General features: G+C 40.8%; 1 protein-coding gene across 4 annotated transcripts in view; it reads left to right on the top strand.

Annotated features, from left to right (window-relative positions):
* The first annotated feature begins 12,956 nt into the window (after nt 1-12,956).
* The window catches only part of ccdc9 (coiled-coil domain containing 9), a 36,191-nt gene continuing 24,254 nt past the window's right edge, over nt 12,957-24,893 (top strand). For 2 of the 4 annotated variants that reach the window (XM_031890838.1, XM_031890836.1), the window contains exons 1-9: nt 12,957-13,208; nt 15,548-15,594; nt 16,123-16,227; nt 18,651-18,794; nt 20,234-20,731; nt 20,809-20,892; nt 21,423-21,593; nt 22,337-22,518; nt 23,566-23,618. In XM_031890838.1, the coding sequence (XP_031746698.1) occupies nt 15,592-15,594; nt 16,123-16,227; nt 18,651-18,794; nt 20,234-20,731; nt 20,809-20,892; nt 21,423-21,593; nt 22,337-22,518; nt 23,566-23,618 (1,240 nt within the window). In that variant the 5' untranslated portion in view covers nt 12,957-13,208; nt 15,548-15,591. Of the gene's footprint in view, nt 13,226-15,547; nt 15,595-16,122; nt 16,228-18,650; nt 18,795-20,233; nt 20,732-20,808; nt 20,893-21,422; nt 21,594-22,336; nt 22,519-23,565; nt 23,619-24,893 lie in introns of all 4 variants that reach the window. The other 2 variants (XM_031890837.1, XM_031890839.1) reach the window with 2 other exon arrangements.

Genomic DNA, 24,893 nt, shown 5'->3' with positions numbered 1-24,893 from the left:
ACGTTTCACTACTCATCCGAGCAGCTTCTTCAGCTTCTTTCAGAAGCTTTAGACTTTAAAATTATAGACGAAAAGCTATTTTCTTTTTTGAAACCTGATAAACCTCAGATAGCAATTTTCCATTACCTACCTAAGACACATAAAAGCAAAAGACCACCACCAGGTAGACCTATTATAGCGGGTATAGGCTCTTTAGGTGAAAACTTATGCGAATATATCGACTTTTACCTACAACCATTAGTCCTTAGATTACCGAGCTACTTGAAAGACAGTAGCCATCTAATACACACATTAAAAACTTTTTATTGGGAACAAGGCACCCATAAATGGGCCTCAATAGATGTTGTTTCCCTTTATTCATGCATCCCACATTCTCAAGGCTTAGAGGCTGTTCGATATCACCTTATTCATGTAAGAAATGTGGAAAGCAATACGTTGGTCAGACTTGCATAAGTTTAAAAGAAAGGATTCGTGAACATGTCTTGAATATTACTGACATCAAATCCCATACATCAATAGCCAGACATTTTCAAGAATGTTCAAATAGATCTTTATGTAATCTCTCTGTTGTAGGCATTGACAAGGTTACCCCTAGTCTTAGAGGAGGTAACATAGTCAATGCTCTTATAAAGAGAGAATCTAAATGGATCTTTTACCTTAACACTAGACAACCAAATGGCCTCAAGTTTGATTATGACGTATCATGCTATGTCTGATTATCTTGCATCTCGCTGTGTTTGTCTAAATCACTAGCCATACTATAAATGAATATTAGTTATTCTCTGCATCTATAGATATAAATATACAAAATGGCTAGAAATATTTTATGACTCTGAAACATAACCTCAATTATCTATACTCCTTGAATTTGTCTAACTGATTTTTATACATCATAACATTTTTTGATAATAACTAGATATAAATAAGGGCAATCTTATACTCTATACTTAACTCTTTTTATTTAAATATATAATAGACTGAGTTTAACTTTTTATAAACCCTATACATTACTTTACTAATACATTGCCTGAACACATGTGCACTCTTCTATTTTGGCCTGTTTTTATGTGCCTGATACTTAATTAACCATCCAAGTTGTCGATTGGTTAATTACATTTACATCAGCTAATTATCTCTGAAAAACCATTGGCTCTTTATGTCTTAAATACTCTGTGTATGTCAATTCTCATTTAGCCTATGATTAAGTACCGTAGGGTATGAAACGCGTCAGGCTCTCTGTATCATGTGTTAGCTTAATAAAAGTTTTGTGATTTTACTTCAATCTCTTGTGAACAATCGCTTTTCTTCACTGATAATACCGGAGTGCCTGCCTTCTTTCTACTTTTGCGACTTATCCATTATGGCTCCCTCTAGCTGAAGGTCTGGGGCATGAGCACCTGGGCCCATCTATACTACGGGTGAGATTTATGAAACACTTATGAGCATATGTTTTATCCTAATCTCATTTATCATACCTAAACACTGACAGGTCAGGTCGAGTGGTCAACTCGAACTTGGCTAAAGTTTCAGCTTTGGGAAATGCTGCAAAGTTTGAAAGGCTGGTGTTGCCCCATAGTGGAGAACTGGGTGACAGCAACCCCGGTGTATTGGTGAGATGTGTCATGCTGTCCCACACTCTTTTTGTGGCATCCAGGACAGGTAAAAGGGGACTAATATTCTTCCGACTGTAGAGAGCATTATGTAGACTTTCAATCAAAGTAAAGTACAAGATTTCTGTGTTTACATGTTGGGAACACTGGCAAATGTTACATTTGTGTCAAAATGGATATTTTGACACACGGCATATTGACTATTAATACCATATGTAATATACATATACAAAATGCTACTTTTAGCATAGCTTTGCAAATTTGGAATAAAATTACATATTCACCTATGGATTTATGAGAAAATAAACTTTCTATAAATATGTAGTTTTAATACTATTAAAGGGTTTCACAAAACATAACACACATAGAGGATATTTATCGTGCAGCAAAAAACATTCATATGCACTTATTTCATTATGGAGTCCGTACCTGCATTTACTTTGGTAGCTCTATGCACTATGCGTTAAACTCAGAAGACCCTTTGCATTAATACTCACAAAGTTTTATCTTTGTACATAAAGGATTGTGTGAGCTAACATGCCCCACAATAAAATATTTTAGGTGATTTACATAAAAACTTTGATAGCTTTGCAGTAGATGTGTTGTTTTTGCAGTAACTGAAATGACAGAAATGATAGATCATATGGGATATTTTTATTTCTTGGCCCCCTACATGCCACATATTTAGGTAAACCTATGCATAATGGGCATCAAACTGTTTAGTAAATCCCCTGGCTTTTATATTTAGGATATTTTCTGTTGGTACCTAATGGCCTGCAGGACATAAAATGCTACATTTTTTTAAGCAAAAGAGAGATTTTTGTACTCACTGTTAAATCTTTTTCTCTTGTCCTACTATTGGGGAACACAGGCACCATGGGGTTGAAGATCCTGCAGCTTGGAGAATGGACACTAAAAGGTTAACGTAGCTCCTCCTCCTCCTCAGGGCTTCATCCCCCGCCTACTCCCTCCACCTCGAGAAGAAGGAGCTCCCCCCCTTGGGGCCCCCTTAACCAGGAGTATAACTGTGTTTTAACTAACTTGTAACCTTAGGCTAACTATAACAGAAGGGAGGGAAGGCCTGTGTTCCCCAATAGTAGGACAAGAGAAAAAGATTTAATGTCTGAATGTAGGTCTCTTCTGCCTGTTTTGGGGGAGCAGGGTACCCTTTCCCCCCGTGGCTTGCGAGATGATTTTGTCAAGTTCGGCACCGAACAGTTGTTTCCCTGAGAAGGGAAGGCTGACCAAGGATCTTTTGGAAGCAAGATCCGCCGACCAAGTCTTGAGCCACAGGAATCGTCTGGCTGCAATAGACTGTGCTGAGGCCTTAGCAATGAGCTTGGCCGCATCTAATGCTGCCTCACAGATGTATGAGTTGGCATCTGCTCTTTGTGATAGTAGAAGCTCGGTCTGTGGATCCTCGGATCCAAACAGCTGGGACACTTGTTCCACCCACACCTCCATGGCCTTGGACACCCAAGCTGTATCGAAGATGGGTCGTAGGGCTGCCCCTGAGGCAGTAAAGATGGCATTGCAGAAGCCCTCCTCTATAGGGTCCGTGAATGAGGCTGCGTCTGCCACCGTGATGGTGGTGGTCTTGGACAGGCGGGAGACCAGGGGGTCAACAGTCGGTGGGGAGGCCCACGTATCTATACAATCTTGCGGAAAGGGGTAATTCTGGGTGAAACGCTTTGAGAGTTGGACTCTGTGATCTGGAGTCTTCCACTGCGCCTTGACGATTTCGTCGAGCTGTTCGTAGGCTGGGAAATGCAGGCCCTTTTCTGGTGCTTAAAGATACTCTTGTTGGGCTCCGCAGTGGCTGGAGTATCCGTGATGCATAGGGCCTGGAGCACCGCCTGGAATAGGCCCTCCACCTCCCTCTGTGACCTAGGGGTGTCAGCCTCCTGCTCTGAGTCTTCCCCGGAGTTAATCTGTCCCTTTCCTCTGATCTCTCCTCTACTTCTTCAGTAGATTCAGGAGAAGGGGGTGGGCGTTTGGAGCTGATTCCCTTGGTGGGGGGAATATGCTGTGGAGCAGAGAGATGTTCCAGAACCCTGTCCAGGGTTTCTGGTATTTTGGCTAGGTTCTGGAGTCCTGCCAGTGATAGGGTTAGGGCCCGAACTAGTTCAGAATCTGCACTCAGTTGGGGAGCCGGGGCTGCCGCTGAGCAGGAGGGCAGGGACGCGGTATGGTGTATGGGCAGGGGGCCCTTGACCTGTCTGCAGGCACCACATGTGGGGTCGGCAGATGCATTAGCAAATTTTAGCTTGCAAACCGTACAGGCAAAATAGCCCACCAATGGGGTAGAGCGTGCCTGTGGCCTAGGATTGGGAGGGTCCTCAGAGGGCTCAGACATAGTAGTGGTGGGAGTAGGCAGGGGTGTTAGACTAATGGAGGGTCTCTTCCCTTTAGGAACCAGCTGGAGAGCCGACCGGAGCAAGCTGTGGAGAGGGGAGAGTGTGTTCCTGGTTATCCTGCCAACAGATAGGGACATAGTAGTATTCCTACCTTAGCCAGAGCATCTGGGCAGAGGAGCAGAGAAAATTTGTGCCGTGCAGTGAAAACCACGCTGTTCTGAGATCCAAGATGGCCGCAGGAAGCACGAAGTGGGGCAGTGGAACGCAAACAATATGGTCGTGGAACGCATAGTGTGACGTTCAGATGCGGCACGCATAGAAGAGACTGGCAAGATGGCCGCCGGATCTGACGTGCACGCCCCGGAAGTAGCGTTCGGTGGTGGAACGCACAGAGGAGGTCGGTGGAACGCATCGGCCATCTTGCTGGAGCGGCGCGTGAAAACGGCACGCTGAATAGAAGGCAGGGGGAGACTGACCCTCCACCTAGGGGACTCCCTCAGAAGATGTAGCAGAGAGCGCTGGGACAAGAGGTAGACCCTGTGGGGTGGCAGAGACGGCGGCGGGCGGGTGCCCAGGGGGGGGGATGCGGATGGAGGTATGTACTTACCTCATCCTTCAGCCATTCTTTGCCCAGTGGGAGCCCCTGTAGGTTGAGGGATGGTGCAGCCTCCTGGGAGCAGGATCCATCCCACAGGGATCTGGGGAGCACAGCCTGCAGACCTCCGTAGAGCGGAAAGGCAACGGGCACGGTGACTTGTAAACCGAGGCTGGGGGGCTCTAGAAGGGAAAAAACAACATTGGCCCTCAATGTTGCATCACACTGGACCATAGTCTATACCAGTGCTGTCCAACTGGCGGCCCGCGACCCCCCTCTGTGTGGCCCCCCACCTGTCTGGCTGCTTTGATGGCTTACTCTTGTGTAAGCTTTAAATGGTGATTAACTGCCCCCCCCTGCATGGTTCTCACCTCAGATTCAGGCTGTAATCCCTCTGTATTGTTTAAACATGTAATCCCCTGTGTTGTTCACACCTTTTAATACCTGCATTGTTCTACCCCCTGCAGTGTTCACACCTCAGGCTCAGGCTGTAATCACCCCCATTGTTCCCCTGTTCACACCTCAGAAAGACTAGAAACCCACAAATAATCCCTGCACACTACAAAAAGAATATATACTGAGGTGGTACTGCAATTAAAAAGTTTTTTAATATATAGTTATTGTGCAGACTGTAGGATCAGTGCCAGCATTGTGTCACTGTATGCTGGCACACACAGGCAGGGTAGGCAGAGTATGGCACACACAGGCAGGGTAGGGCAGGCAGAGTATGGCACACAGAGGCAGCATAGGGCAGGCAGAATATGGCACACAGAGGCAGGGTAAGGCAGAGTATGGCACACACAGGCAGCATAGGGCAGGCAGAGTATGGCACACACAGGCAGCATAGGACAGGCAGAGTATGGCACAAACCAGCCAAGAATGGCACACACAGTCAAAGTATGGCACACGCAGGCAGGGTAGGGAAGGCAGAGTATGGCACACACAGGCAGGGTAGGGAAGGCAGAGTATGGCACACACAGGCAGAGTATGGCACACACAGGCAGGGTAGGGAAGGCAGAGTATGGCACACACAGGCAGGGTAGGGAAGGCAGAGTATGGCACACACAGGCAGGGTAGGGAAGGCAGAGTATGGCACACACAGGCAGAGTATGGCACACACAGGCAGGGTAGGGAAGGCAGAGTATGGCAGGTTTTTGCTGTACTACAACCATTAATATGGGTATGGTCATGTGATAACACGGGTGTGGTTTCAAGTGGGTGCGGTTTCAAAAAGGGGAGTGGTCAAAACTGTCTTCCATTATCGGCCCTCCACCACGTAGGTCGGAAAAATTGCGGCCCTCGGTACCACAGAAGTTGGACAGCACTGGTCTATACCACTGCTCCAGCCACATGGTGTCCGTCCTCCTTCTGAGGACACTAAAAGTAAACTGGAGGTGGAGGGAGTAGGCGGGGGATGAAGCCCTGAGGAGGAGGAGGAGGAGCTACGTTAACCTTTTAGTGTCCATTCTCCAAGCTGCAGGATCTTCATCCCCATGGTGCCTGTGTTCCCCAATGTAGACAAGAGAAAAATGTTGATGAAAACCACTAACTTTAGAAAAGCATTATGTTTTGGTAGTTTGGAATAAAAATACATATTTACCCATTTCAGATTTGTCAGAATGTGTTCTGTCCAAAAAATGTATGGTTTGCTGGGATAAACCTATTAACGGAAGTTTTGCCATAGAGCTGGGCGGTATGACCAAAAATTTATATCACGGTATTTTTCAAAATTATATTGGTATCACGGTATTTGACGGTATATAAATAAAAAATAAATAATAAATATTGGTGGCCCCCGACCCCCCCCAACCCCAACACCCCCCCCACAACCCCAACCCCCCCCCACAACCCCCCCAACCACAACCCCGACCCCCCCCAAACCCCAACATCTGAAGAAGGGGCCTGGATGCTCCGAAACTTGCAATTTTTACTTACTCAGTTAGACAATAAAAGGTATCACCTAGCCTTCCATTTTCTACACAAGTACAGTGTGCAATTTCAGATGCAATCACCATGTTTTGAAGTATACAGCATTTTCCCTCTCAACTCCAGTTGCAACTGTAAGGGGGGAGTTGTATCAAATGCAGTTGTCTAAAGAATGGACTGGTGGTGACCCTCCTGCCTTTCATGTAGGGTGATCCCCACGTGCTGTTTCAGTGTCCAGGAACCAGGTCTAAAATATACTGCATAACTAACACATTTAGCAGTGATAATATGCATATTTGTTTATAGATCTAACAGTGTCATGAATATCTTAAATGAAACTGAAAAGTCAGTTATTTGAACCTCCATACCTTAAGTCTACTACTACTAAATATTTTAAACCTAAATTAAACACAATAGGACATGTTTTGCATGTCCAGAAACAGTTTGGAGGTTTTTGTGGCCTACAACTTTACAAATGTACTGTGCTTCTAGATGATTGTACTTCTCTTACAGTTGACCAGTGCAGCTCAAGCAGGGCAAAAATTTCTTACCAAAAACTTATTTGTTAAAAAGGTGGCATCCTGTGAAGGTGAAACTATAGCAATGTGATATGCCCATGTTTCATATATATGTATCTATCTTTGCCTCCACACCAATGCATGTAATCCAGTGTCTGTTTAGATCCAACCTGGCAAAAGCAAGCACTTACCCTCACAACGGTCACTTTGTACAGAGGTATTGCAGTAACCTTTATATACCATGTTGACTGTGAATCTACATGGTAGTCACACGGGTGGTGCAATCACCACCGAGTTGGGATAATATAGCTCATGGTTTTAGCATGACTTCACCCCAGCATACTCTGAGAGCCTGGATCAGTTGTTTATGCTTGGAACATAGTAACAAAAATAAACTTTGTGATGTAGGGTAGGGTAGCCGTTGGGGGTGGGTACAGGGAACCCCAATCCTATTTCCATTCATTGGGAGGCCCAGTGTAGATACAAACCACAAAACAGAAGCAGCACAATAAAATTAATCTGATTTAAATATAAATTTAACCACAACCCCCCAGCAGAACTTACCCAACTTGTGGTTCCTCCAGCGATGCGTCCTAGCGACGTCGCGTGCGCGCTGACGTCACGTACGCACGGGCGCAACCCGGATATAATTGAAGAAAAATAGCAGGATGCGCGCATACCGGTGTAGCGGTATGTTTAAAAACCATATCGTTTTTTTTTTAAAAACCGGTATACCGCCCAGCACTATTTTGCCATTGAAATTCGAAGTATGTAGATTTATGAAGAGGTGGTGTATTTGGTGATATAATGAGGGCTCTCACACACAGGCGTTTCTTGCTGCAATGGATTTCTCCTCCATTTCAGCACAGCCCCCCCTGTGCTGAAATGGAGGAGAAATCCATCGCACCAAGAAATATTATTATATTATTATATATTATGCTTGGAGCGCCCCCGCTCCAAGCATAATATACTAGCCCTATAATATTTGGTATTGGTGCATTCTGGTGACATAAGAGTCTTCAAATCAGTTGTATTTTAGTGCATAAAATAGTATTTGTTTCTGATACATTAACCTTTTTAGTGCCACAGGACGTAGAATCTACGTCCTGGGTACTAAAGGACCAAAGTGCCACAGAACGTAGATTCTACGTCCTGGGGCACTTCCGGGTTTGGGAGCGGAGAAGCAGCTTTTCAAGCCGCTTCTTCGCTCCCCGCTCGTTCCCCAGCCTCCAGACACAAGTCAGAGGTGGGGAACGAGTGGCCCCTGGGTCGTGATCGCCCAGGGGCCCCATAGGAAATGTCAGGACTCGCTGTCTATGCGCACCTGACATTTCCTGCTCTCCCTTCCCTCCCCCCTGGCCCCCCTTCTCATACTCACCGGATCGGTGTCGCAGGAAGAAGCTGCAGCGGCTCCTGGGTCCTTCCTCCCACCTTCAGACGATCTCTGTGCCTGCTTGTCCCTGGTAAGTGTAAAAAAACACACATACACACACATAATACACTAATACACACTTATACTCACACTTACACACAAACACATACATTTTGGGTAGTTGGTGGGTTTCACACATTCAGAACAGTTACACTTACACATACTTACTTGCACACTCACTTGCACACTCACACACATGCACAAAAAACACATTTTACCATGTGTACACACTCACTTACACACTTATGTAATTTTGTATTTTTTTTTTTTCTATCGCATCGTTTTCATTCTTGCCTGAAAAAAATGTTTTATTGCCTTTGCGGATAGCGTATTCGCTAATCGCACTGCGCAATACCTTTTGTGTATTATTTTGGTGTTTCTACTACATTTTCTGTGATTTTGGTGCATTTTTGGGTATTTTACTGCATGTTTAGCCATTTTATAGCATTTTCAGTTATGCATAGTTGTTGTTCGCTTGACTTTGTCTGTAAAACTTATTTGCCCAAGCCAAAATACTCAAACTGTTATTCTGCCTGCAGATATTATTAGGCAAAAAAAAAAATGATTTTAGTGATTTTTTTTTTATTTTTATAAATTTTAGTGCTTTTTACATTGTTCTTTGTTACTTGTCTTTGCACATGGACATTTTGTCTGCTGTATTTCAATTTGGCATCCTCTGTACCCCACATAGTTTGGTAAATCTATTCATATTGGGCATCAAACTGTTCAGTAGACCCCTGGCATTCATAGTTAGAATGTTTTATGTTGGTACGTTACTAAATGTGGGGTACATAATGGGGTAAAATGCAAGCTTTGTGACAATTTTCAGAAATGTCATAAAAACCGTTCTGTTTAGCATAGCTTTGTAGTTTGCAGTAGAAAGATGTATTTACCCATTTTTGTTTTGTCAGAATGTGTACTTTCGGAAAATATATGGTTTTCTAGGGTCTCTGTACTGTTAGGGGATCTTATGCCGCATAATACACATACCGGGTGCAAAAACTGCATGAGCCGGAGCGTCTTATGTGAAAATTCATATGCACTATTTTTACTTGGGTGCCCCTGTACACCACATAGTTTGGTAAATCTATGCATATAGGGCATCAAACTGTTCAGTAGGCCCCTGGCGTTCATATTTAGAATGTTTTATGTTGATACGGTACAAAATGTGGGGGTACATAATGGGGTAAAATGCAAGCTTTGTGACAATTTTCTGAAATGTCATAAAAACCGTTCTGTTTAGCATAGCTTTGTAGTTTGGTAGTTTGCAGTAGAAAGATGTATTTACCCATTTTTGTTTTGCCAGAATGTGTACTTTCGGAAAATATATGGTTTTCTAGGGTCTCTGTACTGTTAGGGGATCTTATGCCGCATAATTCACATACCGGGTGCAAAAAACTGCATGAGCCGGAGCGTCTTATGTGAAAATTCATATGCACTATTTTTACTTGGGTGCCCCTGTACCCCACATAGTTTGGTAAATCTATGCATATAGGGCATCAAACTGTTCAGTAGGCCCCTGGCGTTCATATTTAGAATGTTTTATGTTGATACGGTACAAAATGTGGGGGTACATAATGGGGTAAAATGCAAGCTTTGTGACAATTTTGAGAAATGTCATAAAAACTGTTCTGTTTAGCATAGCTTTGTAGTTTGGTAGTTTGTAGTAGAAAGATGTATTTACCCATTTTTGTTTTGTCAGAATGTGTACTTTCGGAAAATATATGGTTTTCTAGGGTCTCCTAACTGTTAGGGGGTCGTATGGCACATAATACACATACCGGGTGCAAAAACTGCATGAGCCAAAGCATCTTATGTGAAAATTCATATGCACTATTTTTACTTGGGTGCCCCTGTACCCCACATAGTTTGGTAAATCTATGCATATAGGGCATCAAACTGTTCAGTAGGCCCCTGGCGTTCATATTTAGAATGTTTTATGTTGATACGGTACAAAATGTGGAGGTACATAATGGGGTAAAATGCAAGCTTTGTGACAATTTTCAGAAATGTCATAAAAAACGTTCTGTTTAGCATAGCTTTGTAGTTTGGTAGTTTGCAGTAGAAAGATGTATTTACCCATTTTTGTTTTGTCAGAAAGTGTACTTTCGTAAAATATATGGTTTTCTAGGGTCTCCTAACTGTTAGGGGGTCTTATGCCGCATAATACACATACCGGGTGCAAAAACTGCATGAGCCGGAGCGTCTTGTGTGAAAATTCATATGCACTATTTTTACTTGGGTGCCCCTGTACACCACATAGTTTGGTAAATCTATGCATATAGGGCATCAAACTGTTCAGTAGACCCCTGGCGTTCATATTTAGAATGTTTTATGTTGATACGGTACAAAATGTGGGGGTACATAATGGGGTAAAATGCAAGCTTTGTGACGATTTTGTCAGATTGTGTACTTTTGGAAAATGTATAGTTTTCTAGGGTCTCCTTACTGTTAGGGGGTCTTATGCCGCATAATGCACATGCCGGTAGCTTATATTGCAGTATATACACTTTGTATGCACTAACTTCCTTTTGGGGTCTCTAAATGCCAGATACATCAGTGATCCTATGCACAATGGGCATCAAACTGTTCAGTGGACCCTTGGCTTTCATATTTAGGGTGTGTTTTCTTGGTACCTAATGTTATGTGGGAGATATGGTGCTTGAAAGTGGAAGATTTGATGTGATTTTCAGGTATTTCACCAAAACTGGCAATTTTGGGAAAGCACTGCGACTCTGTAGTTTGGAGTAGAAAGACATGGGTACCAATTTTGAATTCGCCCGAATGTGTACTTTCCAAAAATATATGGTTTTGGGGGGTCAATGTATTTTTTTGTGTTTTTACCCCACAGAAAATGCAGTAAATGTGTTGAATTTTCAGTAGCTAAAGAGACCTCTGGGGCAATCTCTATGCACTAACTTCCTTATGGGGTCTCTAAATGCCAGATACAGTGCTGATCCTATGCACAATGGGCATCAAACCGTTCAGTGGACCCCTGGCTTTCATATTTAGGGTGTGTTTTCTTGGTACCTAATGTTATGTGGGAGATAAGGTGCTTGAAAGTGGAAGATTTGAGGTGATTTTTTAGAATTTTCATAATTTTTTATAGAAAATGCTAAATTCAGTAAAGCATTGCTGTTTGGTACTTAGGAGTTGGAAGACATAGTTACCCATTTCAGATTCGTCAGAATGTGTAGTTTTCAATGTATGGTTTCCTGGGGTAAACCTAATGTTCCAGGATTTTTGGCTTTGGAATGTAAAGTATACCGTATTCTGCTGTAATGCTTTGAAAATTTAGTAATTTACTGCTGAGAGTTTTTGATCTATAGAAGTCAGAAATCTCAATAAAACTATACATATCAGGTATTGGCACGTTCGGGAGACATGAGGCTTTCCAAATCAGTTGGATTTTTGTCCATAAAATAAAATATGTTTCTGGTAGAAATCCTTATATCATGAAAAATAGCATTTTTTCTTCTTTTTTTTTTGTATTTCAAGCTCTAAATCTTGTTCCAGAAGTGGAAATACACAAAAACTCAGGTTCTCCTGAAAAAAACAATATATAGTTTGCCTACCTAAACTTAACCCTGCCCCCAGTAAAAGCCCCTACATTGAGAGAGCACAGAATGTTTACAAAACGTCTGGCACTGGGGGGAACTGAAATGACGAATTCGGCTGGCACTTAAAGGGTTAATGTAATAAATATAAAGTGGAATTGCACAAAACTCAGGTTGTCCTTAAAACAATGTTGTAGTTTTCCTAGGAACTGAAAATGCTCCCCATGGAGATGCTCCCACATTGAAAGTGCACATGATTGAAAAAAAGCTGTCTGGTAGCACATGTATCTTAAATTCAAAATGTAGACACTTAAGGGTTAAAAAAATAACTTCATAATTAAAACCTTCAAAAAACTTGTTTAAATGTAATTAAAACAAAAAAGCCTCCTGCAGGCCATTTTTGAAAAAAACAAAAACAAAACACTAGTATAAGCCTGATCTCTCTCATGCATCACTGTTTTCTCCCCTGATACAATAATATTTGCAGCAGTCAGATGCATTTAAGGGGTTTTTCACCTTTGAGAATGATATTCTGAGACAGTTTGCAATTTCTCTTAACTTTTTGTTCAGGAGCTTTCTAGTTGAGATTTTCAGCAGCTATTTGGTTGCTACGATCCAAGTTACCTTAGCAACCATGGAGTGGTTTGTATGAAAGATTATTATATGACTAATGGAGGGCTTAAATAGAAAAGTTACAAAAAGTAACAATAACAATAAAACTGTAGCAGCAATAGTTCTTTGGCTGCTGGGGTCAGCGACCCCAATTTAAAAAACTGCAATGAGTTGAAAGAAGAAGGTAAATAATTCAAAAACTGTAACAAATAAATAACCCCATTAATAAAGCTGACGAGAATTAGTTACAGCACAGGATTGAGATGTTAATGTTAGCAGCCAGCAGACGGCGCATTAAATAGCTGGGATTAACGCTGCGCTCAACACTGCAAGTAGAGTTCGCGCGTTTTCAGTGTATGCAGCGTGTGCGTAAGCCCGCCTCTTTACACTCCAGCCTGGAGCCACGCCTCCGTCACACGCACGCTGTTACGCAGTCACGCAGCACGCAGCACGCAGCACGCAGTCGGTTGTGTAGGATAGGAAGCAGCCGCTAGTAGGACTGAAAGGCAAAGCATGCAAATGGCTGGTCACACAAGCACTTAAGCCTCGGAACTTACTTATTAGCTGCTGGTCCCTAAGCGCTGCGGATTGCACCTAGCAGGTAACCCAGCCTTTCGCGTAAGTGATTTTGAGAGGAGGGGGTTGGAGTCAGAAGAAATGGGCTTTTAACTAGTGTTTAATGTGGGTTATATTAGACGCCATGATATATGAGCCTCCTTTTGGCTGCGCTATAGATCGGAACTTGTGATGCCAAATGCTTATCTTCTATAAAAGGCGTGTCCTATATGTGCATATGTGAGCCCTGTGCCACTTTAATGCTGGCCTTCCTGTTCGGGCCGCTGACAGAGTGAGTGCATCAGTGAGTGTGTGCATCAGTGAGTGTGTGCATCAGTGAGTGTGTGCATCAGTGAGTGTGTGCATCAGTGAGTGTGTGCACCAGTGAGTATCAGTGCTATATGGACAATACCTTTAGAGGTTTAGAGAATTCCTCTGGTGCGGAAAATGGGCGGCAGGAGGAAGATTACACATTATTAGTGGCAAATTAGCGGGAGAGGTTCATTTTAAACAACCCATTTTAAACCCGTTTTAAAAATCTAATTGTTTCTCTTCTCACTTGTCACAGTAGCACCTGAGGAAGCCTGGTCTGATCTGTCACAAATTGATACAGTAGTTGATACATTTGCTTCTACTTATGTAACAAATGGGCATACATTTGATACTTATACAGTAACCCATAGAAATCTGGGGAAATTTAATGGTTGGCTGTTTGATTGCTAGGTGTGGGCAAGCTTAGTGTACTACAATACCCCATGTGTTTTGTAAATATGTAACTGCACTTTTTCCCCAAACCAGACCAGTGACACATCTGTTAATGACCTAGGGGCGAAGACACACTGGGCCATTAATTGCCACAACTTTTTCCGCCATAGGTTATTATAAAAGTTGCTTTAACTAATAGCACTTTGGTTTTGCTGTGCGAATAAGTCGCTGCGGCTAAAAAGTTACGGCTACTTAATTGCTACGTATTTTTTTGCCCTAAAAGTGAGTGTCATTTGTGGTTGGACAAATTCTAGGAATTGATCAGGCAGCCCTACATTTAAAATATTTCTCCTGCAAAGTAATCATTCGTATGGTTGATAAAAGAGGGAGACCTAGGGGGACTGTTTTTGTGTCCCTCTGCATATGTTGAATGGACAGAGCAGGATAGTATATGATAGTAGTGACTAGATTAAAACCGTTATGAGATTAGCAAGAAAGTCTCTTCTTTCTTTTCAAACAAGTATTCAGCCTTATCCCATTTCTGCTTGGCCAGCGCTCCATATTCAAACTGTGCCTCTGAAAAGCAGAACCCTTTGCCAGAAGTAAGGGTTCTTAAGTGGTGATGGCTTTGTGTTTACATTGCGGCAAATGTGGAATTTGTCAGTATATATTATAATTTTTTTTTTTTAACGGGTGACAACCTGACAACCTTTTGTAAGGACACATACACACACATATATATAATATAATATCCATAAGGTGGCACACTGCTTCAAAAAATTCTACCCAGGTGCATGGTAAAAAGCCTCAAGGACCGAAACATTGCATTGGCTGTATGTTCCTACTTGAATACACGTTGGGTTTTTCACTGGACTACATATATTATATAGTATATTTATGTGTTAGTCTGATGCACCCCTTTACATGTAGTACTGACAGTCAAACAACCCAAGGGCTCACATTTGATTGCTTGTCATTGGAACTACTTTCTTGGAATTGATACCAGACATTATCCTGTTACCAGAGCCAACCTTCCACTTATCAGGTGGTTGGTCTCCCTGACACTGCTAACTAATTAACTCACAGACCAGCTGTCCCATAGTTCACTTGTTACTTTACCTTTGTACTGATCCAGTTGAAAAGACTGGCTTTATCGTTGGCTATCTACCTTATTCTCAGTCATATTTTATAAGACCTATAATAGTATTGAAAGCAGTGTTTGTGTTAAGGTTGCCATACATGTCAAGATCCGCTTGCTTGGCGTTGTTGCCAACGCCTCGATATCCCCTCCTACAGGTGGGCGATATTGGGGGAATTCAGGCTAATTTGGTAGTTTGACCCCAGGAATTATAACAACGGTAATGGGCACAGTCGGTTCGGGGACTGCATCAATGAGCCAATGCGGTCCCCAATCAATATCTGGCCGATTTCAGACCAGATGTCGGTCGGGCAGGCCTGTTGTTGCTGCCTCCACACGGGGCTGTTAAGCAGCCGAATTGGTCTAAGGGACCGATATCGGCAGCTAGAATTGGCCCGTGTATGGCCAACTTTTTAAGAGGATACATTGATACGTATTTCGGTCAGTAAGACTTATTACTGAGTTTTGTGGTAGTGTATGGTATCCAATTCATACTGGGCATTTAGAATTAAATCAACCAAGTGTTTATTTTTATATTTCAGAAAGAAAAGCCCTGTACACTGGGGTGAAGTAGTTTGCAGGAAATATGGTAAAGTATTTTCTATATTTCTCCAGTCTCTCTTAATATTGCCTTAGTTTACTTTCCTGGGTCTATATTGATTGCTTTAAATTTGCACCAAACCAACTAATCTCCTTGATCTGTCTGGTAATGTTATGTGCATGGTACTGTTGCACAGGTTGGATTGTCTTGCTCTCAGGCTGCTTGTGCCGCTGCCCCCTGCTTCTGGTTGACTTGTGAGCCCTTACGGGTTCCGATGGATAGGTGGGTGTACTCATCAGCCAGCCTTTTTTTTTCATGTTCTGTGTGGTTTTGGTGTTTGGTTAGACCCGCAATTTGTACTACACTACTCCAAAAAAGTACATTCTTATGAGTTATTCCTTTGTATAATCAAAGATTACTAATAACAGTGACATGCTTATTAGTCCTTTCTTATAATTATAGTACCTATAATAGGGAAATATTTATGCATCACTCTTAGCTATATTCAGAGTGTTTTAACAACAGTACCATGTATAGAATCACCCCATTCTAGTATTCAAAGGTGTGTTTTTGCAGGCATCTGTGGTAGATTTAAAGTCAAAGGAGGAAAAAGATGCAGAATTGGACCGGAAGATTGAAGCTTTACGTAAAAAAAATGAGGCTCTAGTCAAGAGACACCAGGTATGTTGACTAATACAAAACAAGATCCAAACAAACTAAATAGTTTGTATAAAAATAAGTACAAAAATAGAATTAACTAAATGGTATTGTGCCTTTGGATGTGATTAAAGCACTCTTGGTAACTAGCAATATACTATACTAACATAATCACAAAATTTATTCGCAATGAAGCAAAATTGTATCTATCAGTACCGTATATACTCGAGTATAAGCTGAGTTTTTCAGCATGAAAAATGTGCTTTAAAAACTCATGCTCGGCTTATACTCGAGTGAGTATAGGCTGTGCTGGCATTCAGCCTGCACGCCGCACCCCCCCCCCCCCCCGCCCCGGGTGTACTCGAGCGGTTGCGGGGGGAGGTGGGGTGCGGCGTTGTATAGCTATTAGTGTAGCAGTATTGGGTCAACTTAAAAGAGACAGCAGTCAGTGTTTCCCTGCACTGCCTGTTTTATACTGATGTATAGGAATTTCTGCCCTAATTTACAAGAATCCGCCTATTGCCCATCTGTGAGCTATGAGCCTACCTAGCCTTAGCCATCATAGCTGGTACAAATTGTACACAATCAAATTACCTTGCCTTGAGGCAAACGGCTCCATCACAGGGAATCAGTAGCCAATGTCATTAATATTGTTATTTGCTGATATGCAGATAATGGCAGAGTTAATTTGCGCGTACATGCCGAATGCCAGCGCAATTCCATATATAACAATCCAAGAACTCATAGCCACAGTAGCTGCTGCATTTCCCACCCTAGGCTTATACTCGAGTCAATACGTTTTTACAGTTTTCTTAGGTAAAATTAGGTACCTCGGCTTATATTCGGATTGGCTTATACTCGAGTATATATGGTAACAATAACCCAGAAGAATGCCTTTTTTGTATTTGAAAGGAAATATTCTGCATTGAGAACACCTTTAAAAAAAAAAAAATAAAAAAAAAAATCCTTGTGCTTTGAAGGGACAATAAAATCAGAAGATGAATGTACACTCTGATCATTTACAAGTATCAGTTACTTTGGTTAATTAGGAAATCTCCAAGTGCAGAAAGCATGACATTTGTGAACTTTTTTTAGCCAGCAGCTAAAAGATTTCTGCAAGCCCAAAATCTGATGGCAAAAAAGGAATTAAAATGGGCAGTCAGCTTTTGATAGGCTGATGTTGCCAGTAGCACTCCACATAATGGTGAAGACACACAGGATGTTTTTGTGAGCCATACACAGTGACACCAATGAGTGCTTATCTCTGAGACCATAGGTAACTTAAGAAGCCAAATTTCTGTTTTTGAAATGGCGTTCGCTGCACTAATGAAGCAGCCCCCCTTAACCCACTCCGATGCTAAAGTTGTAAGGATGGAGTGGGAGAGGGGTGCAGCAGCGGCCCCAGAATTGCCACTGATTGGCCACCCTCATTTATTTATTTATTTTAAATAACATGCAAGGGGCTCTCCAACTCTGTTGTATTTCAAGATGCCAGCCTTGAGCACAGTTGTAGAAATAACTAACAGATAAACAGATAGTAAGAGGTTTCTGTGCACTATCCACTATGAAACGCATAGCGACTTCAAATACCAGAAGCAATCACTTTATAATAGATAAAAGTGAGGGGTTGCTTTACATTGCGAGCAGATGTTGGAAAATGGTTCTTCAGGAGGCTCATATAGTGCTTAAGCACCTTTTCTACATAAGCTAAACTGAGTGAGTAATGTTAAAGAGGGGTATATTTTCCCTTTATGCACATGCTTCAGGTAATGGCACCATATAAACATGGTGCCAAAATGACTGAAAATGGTTTCCATAGTCCCCTTTGCCTTCTTAATAGAAGTCTATGCTGGCATTTTCACACAATTCTTAAAAGGGACAATAGAGGTCTTTTAGATGCCACATTTATGGTAATGGGAACTATTGCAAAAATTAAAATGTAATACAAGCTTTATCTTATGAAAATGTAATGTTTCTAAATATTAAGAATTCTGTACAGTTTGATATAATTAAGATACTCTTCACTCGCCCCCTCTCAGCATTTGTCTAATGCAGAAGTCAGGGTCAGATTTTGATCTGGTAGGTCTAATAGATCTTTTATGGGGGGCTCCCTTTCCTAGCAGATGTATTGGGGGTAACTCAAATAACAGACTCCATCACAAACAAAAACTAAAAAATTATATAACAATATATACTGCATGTAGAGTGGCAGGATTTCTGTCAGAGACATTTTAAAGAGTGAGCTCTAATACACCTTCTGGGCAAAGGGTGCAACTCCTCCAAAGATGTATTAGACCTAACTGTCAATCAGTTAGGTCTAAACAGTTAAGAATTTGTAATTTATTATATTTAGAAAAGTTTCTTCAGTGAGAAGTTTTATCTTTAATTTATTTTTTTACAATAGTTTAACTAACCTGTGTGTGTAACCAAGAGCTTTTCTATGTCAGCTGATAGAGGAAGATCGCAGGAGAGCTGAACAAGAGGGAATTGCTATCACAACACCTAGGAAAGTGAAACATTCTGAGGTGGAGCTGGACAAAAGCCGTAAAGAAAAGGAAAATTTCTCTATCACTGTAGATATCTCTGTGGGGGTAACTTTTTTTTTTCGATTTTATTCTGTCACTTTACATTGGAGCCGTTCTATTGGTGATGCAGTTTTAGAAAATGTAGAGATTACAAAAGAGGTGTTGGTAAGGTGCAATAATTTACTAATGGCAAGAAAGGTCATCACTGAGATTTCAGTATATATGTGTTTCTTTAGAGCTTCATCCTCCCGGATCAATTTAAACAATAAGCAAAAAAATCATGTAGATTGCAAGTGTTCATAAGAGTGCTCATCAATTTTACATTGATTTGTGGTGGACATGCTTGGTAGTATTAGCACATATAGGATTTTCCCCTAAGTTAATATACAAGAGCAACAACATTTTGCTTAGCTTTAAGGGGGCAGGTGCCTTCTAGTATAGGGGCCCAGAAAATCAACCATTTGAAAAACAAAAATACAACAGTTGCTGTGAAGCCGTGGACGGTGCTTTATTAGCTCAAAAACGTCTTGGACCAATTCCAGGCCTTTTGTCAAGCCTAGATGGTGTTACAATCAAAGAGAATTTAACCAGTGAGAGGGAGGCTAGAACCACCCCCTTAACCCATCCCCCAACCAGCTGAGTCCATACAAAGTCTTTTATATGATGTGCAGATCCAATATAGGCAAGTCCATGAAATAGAGTCCAGATTTATCGGCAATGCTCTATCTCATCCACTACTTCAAAGCAACAGTTGTGCCTACAGTATTTTCGTTTTTCAAATGCTCTGCTTTTATAGTCAAGCTTTGTGCCTACTGTATTTTTGAAATAGGGTTGCAACCAAAATGGGGCCCTGTTATGGGTTTAACGTATGTTAGAAGATGTTTAATGTAATGATAGGCCTTTGGCTGTGTTTTGACCTTTGCAGTGCCCCTGGGTAGTGATGAGTAAAATTTTTCAGCAGGCATGGATTTGCTGCGAATTTTCCACGTTTCACCATTGGCAGACTGATTTGTGAAACGGGCACAAAAATTTGTCACTAAAAAAAATCGCTGCACGACAAATTATGTGCATAAAAAAAATGACGCATGCAACATTTTTTTGACTAGCGCCATTTTTTGCATTTGGTGAATTTTTTGCCATTTTGCAAATCTTGTCGGCAAAGTGAAATGGGACAGATTCGCTCATCACTACCCCTGGCCAATCTTCTGTAATAGCTTCCCCTTTTGAAATGAAAAGTTTTGCCTATTGCAAATGCTTCTTGCCTATTTCAAATACTTTCTTGGAAAAGTGAGTTTTACTAAGTGGTGCCTGCCTTTCTGTGTCGGTGATTGTTAGAGGCTGAGCATTTCTAATTATTTTTAAAGGTAAATGGCAAAGGAAATCAAAGGCATTTTAACTACTGGGGTTCTCCTGGAAGCACCCTGGATGAGGGAGTTAGGATTTTCTAGGAATTGTTTAGCCTTACAGTTTTGGCTTTTGAATAACATTTTGTTCTTCATTTATAGGAAAAGCGGGTCATTAACAATCCAAAGTCTGCCAAAACTTCTCAGCCCACTGCTAATAAGGATAGCACTTCAAAAAGCCCAACTCAGCGAAATAGCAGTAGAACAAGTGGACACTCTGGACATGTTGCCCATACAGAACATCTAGCTGAACCATTGAATGACGAAGATGCTTTGCAATCTGCAAATAGAAGGAGAATTCCTGGAGCAGATGGACCACGAAAAAACCCACATTTATCTGAAGAGATTACAGAACATCGAGCTGAACCATTTATGAATGACGAAGATGCTTTGCAATCTGCAAAAGGAAGAAGAATTTCTGGAGCAGATGGACCACGAAGAAACCCACGTTTATCTGGAGAGATTTCATCTCCAAGAGGAGGTTTATCTCATTTGGAAAGAAGTGCGAGAGGATCTGGAAGAGTTGGTGGAACACCAGGCAGAGGTGGAGGCCCTAGAGGAAGTAGTGAACAATCTTTACCATCAGACAGGAAAACACAGGTATATTATTTGTATGTTTTTTCAAGTATTGTTTCTGTGGTTTATCTTTGTACAGTAACAGTTTTTTGTCTTCAAAGGAGTGGGAGGAGAGAAGAAGACAAAATATAGAAATGATGAATGAGGAAATGGAGAAAATTGCAGAATATGAACGGAGCCAACGGGTAAGTTTATGTAAACATTTTATCTGGACCCCATGATTTCCAAATTCACAAATATTCAAAGCTATTGTAGACCACAGAATATTAATATAGGAAAAGCGCAAAAAATTAAAATGGTAATTAAAAAGTATTGTACTGTTGCCCTGCACTGGTAAAACTTTTTTTTTTTTCTTTCAAAAACCCTACTATAGTTTCTAGAAACAAGCTGCTGTATAGCAAATAAAATTAAGTAACAGAATCGCTTACACCTTGCTTAATTACACTTATTTTCCACTGGGAAAGGAAGGGTGCAAACGTGCAGATACATCTGTGGTAATTTTTTTTTTTTTTTTTTTTTTTTTAAATATTTATCCTATGATACGATAATTGATTCTTGTACTTAAAGTCCCTCTGCTTTCCAGAGAATGTGTACACCACCCACTATTGAAAACAGAGGGACTAGGGCACTTACAACCATTCTAATATATTAGTCGCAATAATTTGAATGCAAACCTTTTTACCTAATATGTCTAACTGAAACACTGGTTGTCTAGGATGGCATACGAGAAAAAAATCCTATTCGCAACTTTCTGGATGATCCCAGGCGCATAGGGCCATTTGCAGAGGTGGATCGCAAGGAGGGTAGTCGCAGGCACAATCGTAATTGGGGTGGACCTGATTTTGAGAAAGTGAAAACTGGCATGGACAAGGAAAAGGAAAGTCATGTAAGTATATGGAACCCATGGAGCTCCAAGGTTGCCAACTTCATAAAGTTCAGTTTATAAAGTTGGCAAATGGCTTTCATGCATAGTATTATGAATTTCAGCAAACAAAACAAAATTACGTATAGTCCTTTTTAGTACTGATTCCATTATACGGGGTTATGCAGTAAAAGCTGCAAGGATTCCTACAGTCACCTATAGTAAACTATTGTCAGCTGGAAGTATTTACTAGTCATCTGTTTAAAAGTAAGCATATTATTAATTGCAATGGGTCACTGTACTTTTGCAAACATTGCATCTTTTATTGCATATGATTCATTGATTTTGATTGTCATAGAATGCCAGAGTAGTTATTTTACTTAATTTGAATAAACCTGACACTATTGTGATGCTTTACAGAGTGTCATTCAAACAAGTCTCTGCCCCAATGTAGTCGAAGTTCCCTATCGCACTCGCAAAGCATGCCACACTAGGGCAGTGCTTGTCACCCTTTTTCCATTCAGCACTTTGTTTTTTTTTTTTTTTAATTCACTTTTTATTCAGCAGCTTTCATGTTAAACAATAGACAAAAAGTGTGTTCATGCCCTATTCATTGAACTTGAACAATGTGGTATACTGCCCTTTTAAACAAAAGTAGTATACTACTTTAAAATAAGGATTTCAACCTTTTTATAACAAGGTTACTAGTTCTTATTTAGAGTTGAATGCAGTTTAGTTGACGTTGATATATTTGTATGCGTGCTAAGGGAAGAAGACCTGCAATGAAGGACCAGATGGATATGACTATGTCAATGACTGGTAGGGAAAGAGCAGAGTACGTGCGCTGGAAAAAGGAGCGGGAACAGATAGACCAGGAGAGACTGGCTCGTCATCGCAAACCCACTGGGCAGTGGAGACGGGAGTGGGATGCAGAGAAAACAGATTCTATGTAAGTGTGAAAAACATGACGGAAAATTTCTTTCTTTTTTTTTTTTTTTGTATGCTTGTCTATAATTGAAATGTTTCTAATATCCCCTTCCTATAATTTTAATCAGTTGCTCCTTGTTACTTATCACCATGTCTCTTGTTACCCCATATAATCCTCCCTATAACAAGTTTATTTATACAATTCATATTTTCCATAAATGCCTTCCTATTATAAAACGTTTGGTACAGATACAGTGGCACTAGCGTTACTGATATATTAGTTATTAATAAAGTAGGATAACATTAACACATGCACTTTTGGTGCCTCAGTCTAGTAAACTTTATTATAAATATGTGCACACGCTATATACATATAAAATATCCTATAACTACATCATATTTATCCTGGAAAACACACGTATGTATTACATTGACATGCGTAGTTTTTAGTTTAACATCCCAGCTAATGTTAGGCAAAACAATGTAATTATAAGAATGATCTACTGACTAACTTTTTGCATTCATAAAAACATGTATATATTCCAACTTCTCTTGCCTGCCGATTCTTCAGTATTGCACATGGCTATGAAAAAATCTGAGCCAATGATTCAACTCAGTGTTGAACTATCCATAGTTTGGTGAATTCTTTCAAGCAAATGCCACTTATAAGTAACTTTGTCATGCAATTTTAATAACTGATCTGTGCAATTGGAGCCTGTTTTGGGGAACATCTTATCAGCACCTTATTGTGTAGTCCCATCCATCTGCGGCCCTTTTCTTCATTCATGCTCTAAATTAGCAAGAACTAGAGAAAAGTATCATATTGGCTTGAAAATTTACTAAAAAGCTATTCTGCCATTATAATTATCACCAGCTTCTGTTTCTGCTTTTACGTTACCAGCTATCCGTTCTCCTGCTACTCCATGTAAGCTTGTAAAATCTCAATTTCCTCCTTTGAATATTACCTTAACATTAACCCTACTTGTTGCTCCATATATCCCCTTTCTATCTCTGCAAGGTTACAGTTACTATATATCTAATGTTTATCATTTTCATTTTTTGATGACAGGTTCAAGGATGGTGGCTCTCCACGTGTGGAAGATGAGCCGGTCAGCCGGAGAGGTTAGACTAAGGGCCAGTTCTTTAACCTTGTGCCTGCTTATGTCCATTTAGCCGTTTCATTGTCTCCTTGGGTTACTTATAGTAGTAAAAAGTACTGGCTCCTTATGAAAGCTCAGACACAATGCACAGAGATGGCTGCCTACACACCAATATTACAACTAAAAAAAATTTGGTTGGTTCAAGAATAAAATTTAAAATGGTTGAGTGAATTCTTTGCTATGTAAACAGTGTAATTTAGAAATAAAAAGTACACCATAAAAATCACGACAGAATCCCTTTAAAATGCAACACGTTTTGTGTACATAGCCATTAGTCAACCAAAGGACAAATAAGATGGTTAATGACATATTACCCTGAGACAGCCCAGCAACACACACAATCTTTAGTTTAAAACAAACCAGGAGTATAATACAAGAAATGGGCTTTTACGTATTTCCATACAGACATATCCGTAGGAACCATGGGCTTTTCTAAAATTTTATTCCTGCGGTTCTCTGCTACTGTCCACATTAGGGTTGGTTTGGGACCTGCCTTAGTGTTAGTGAAGAGGGCACTGTGGTTATCCCAAAACTGGCCAGAAATGATTAATTTTGCTGTCAGTTTGGGTGATAGCACATTTACATACTTACATAGTTAAGTTGGGTTGAAAAATTACCAAAGCCCATCAAGTTTGACCTTTCCAAGCAAACCCCAGTGCACACAGACCTATACCGACCTATCTAAACTATATTACCAACATCAATACTTACTCTAGTTTTTAGTACAGGTATGGGATCCCTTATCTGGAGACCTGTTATCCAGAAAGCTTGGAATTATGGAAAGCCCGTCTCCCATAGACTCCATAGATTTCCTTTTTCTCTGTAATAATAAAACAGTGCCTTGTACTTTATCCTAACTAACATATAAATAATCCCTACTGGATGAAAAACAATCCTATTGTATTTAATCAATGTTTTATTGATTTGTTAGTAGACTTAAGGTATGGAGATCCAAATTACGGAAAGACCCCTTATCCGGAATACCCTTTTTCCTGTGCATTCTGGATAAGGGGTCCTATTACTGTATCACAATAGCCTTGGATAGTATGCTTTTTCAAGAAATTATCCAAGCCATTCTTAAATGCATTAAAAGGGTGGTTCACCATTAAGTTATCTTTTGTTATGTTATTGAATGGCCAATTCTAATCAACTTTTCAATTGGTCTTCATTTTTTTTTTATCTTTTTAATTATTTGCCGCCTTCTTTTGACTCTTCCCAGCTTTCCCCCGTGGTATTC

The sequence above is a fragment of the Xenopus tropicalis genome, chromosome 8, assembly GCF_000004195.4.
Source record: "Xenopus tropicalis strain Nigerian chromosome 8, UCB_Xtro_10.0, whole genome shotgun sequence".
NCBI classification, from domain to species: Eukaryota; Metazoa; Chordata; class Amphibia; order Anura; family Pipidae; genus Xenopus; species Xenopus tropicalis.
This window is presented reverse-complemented; position numbering and strand designations above follow the sequence as displayed.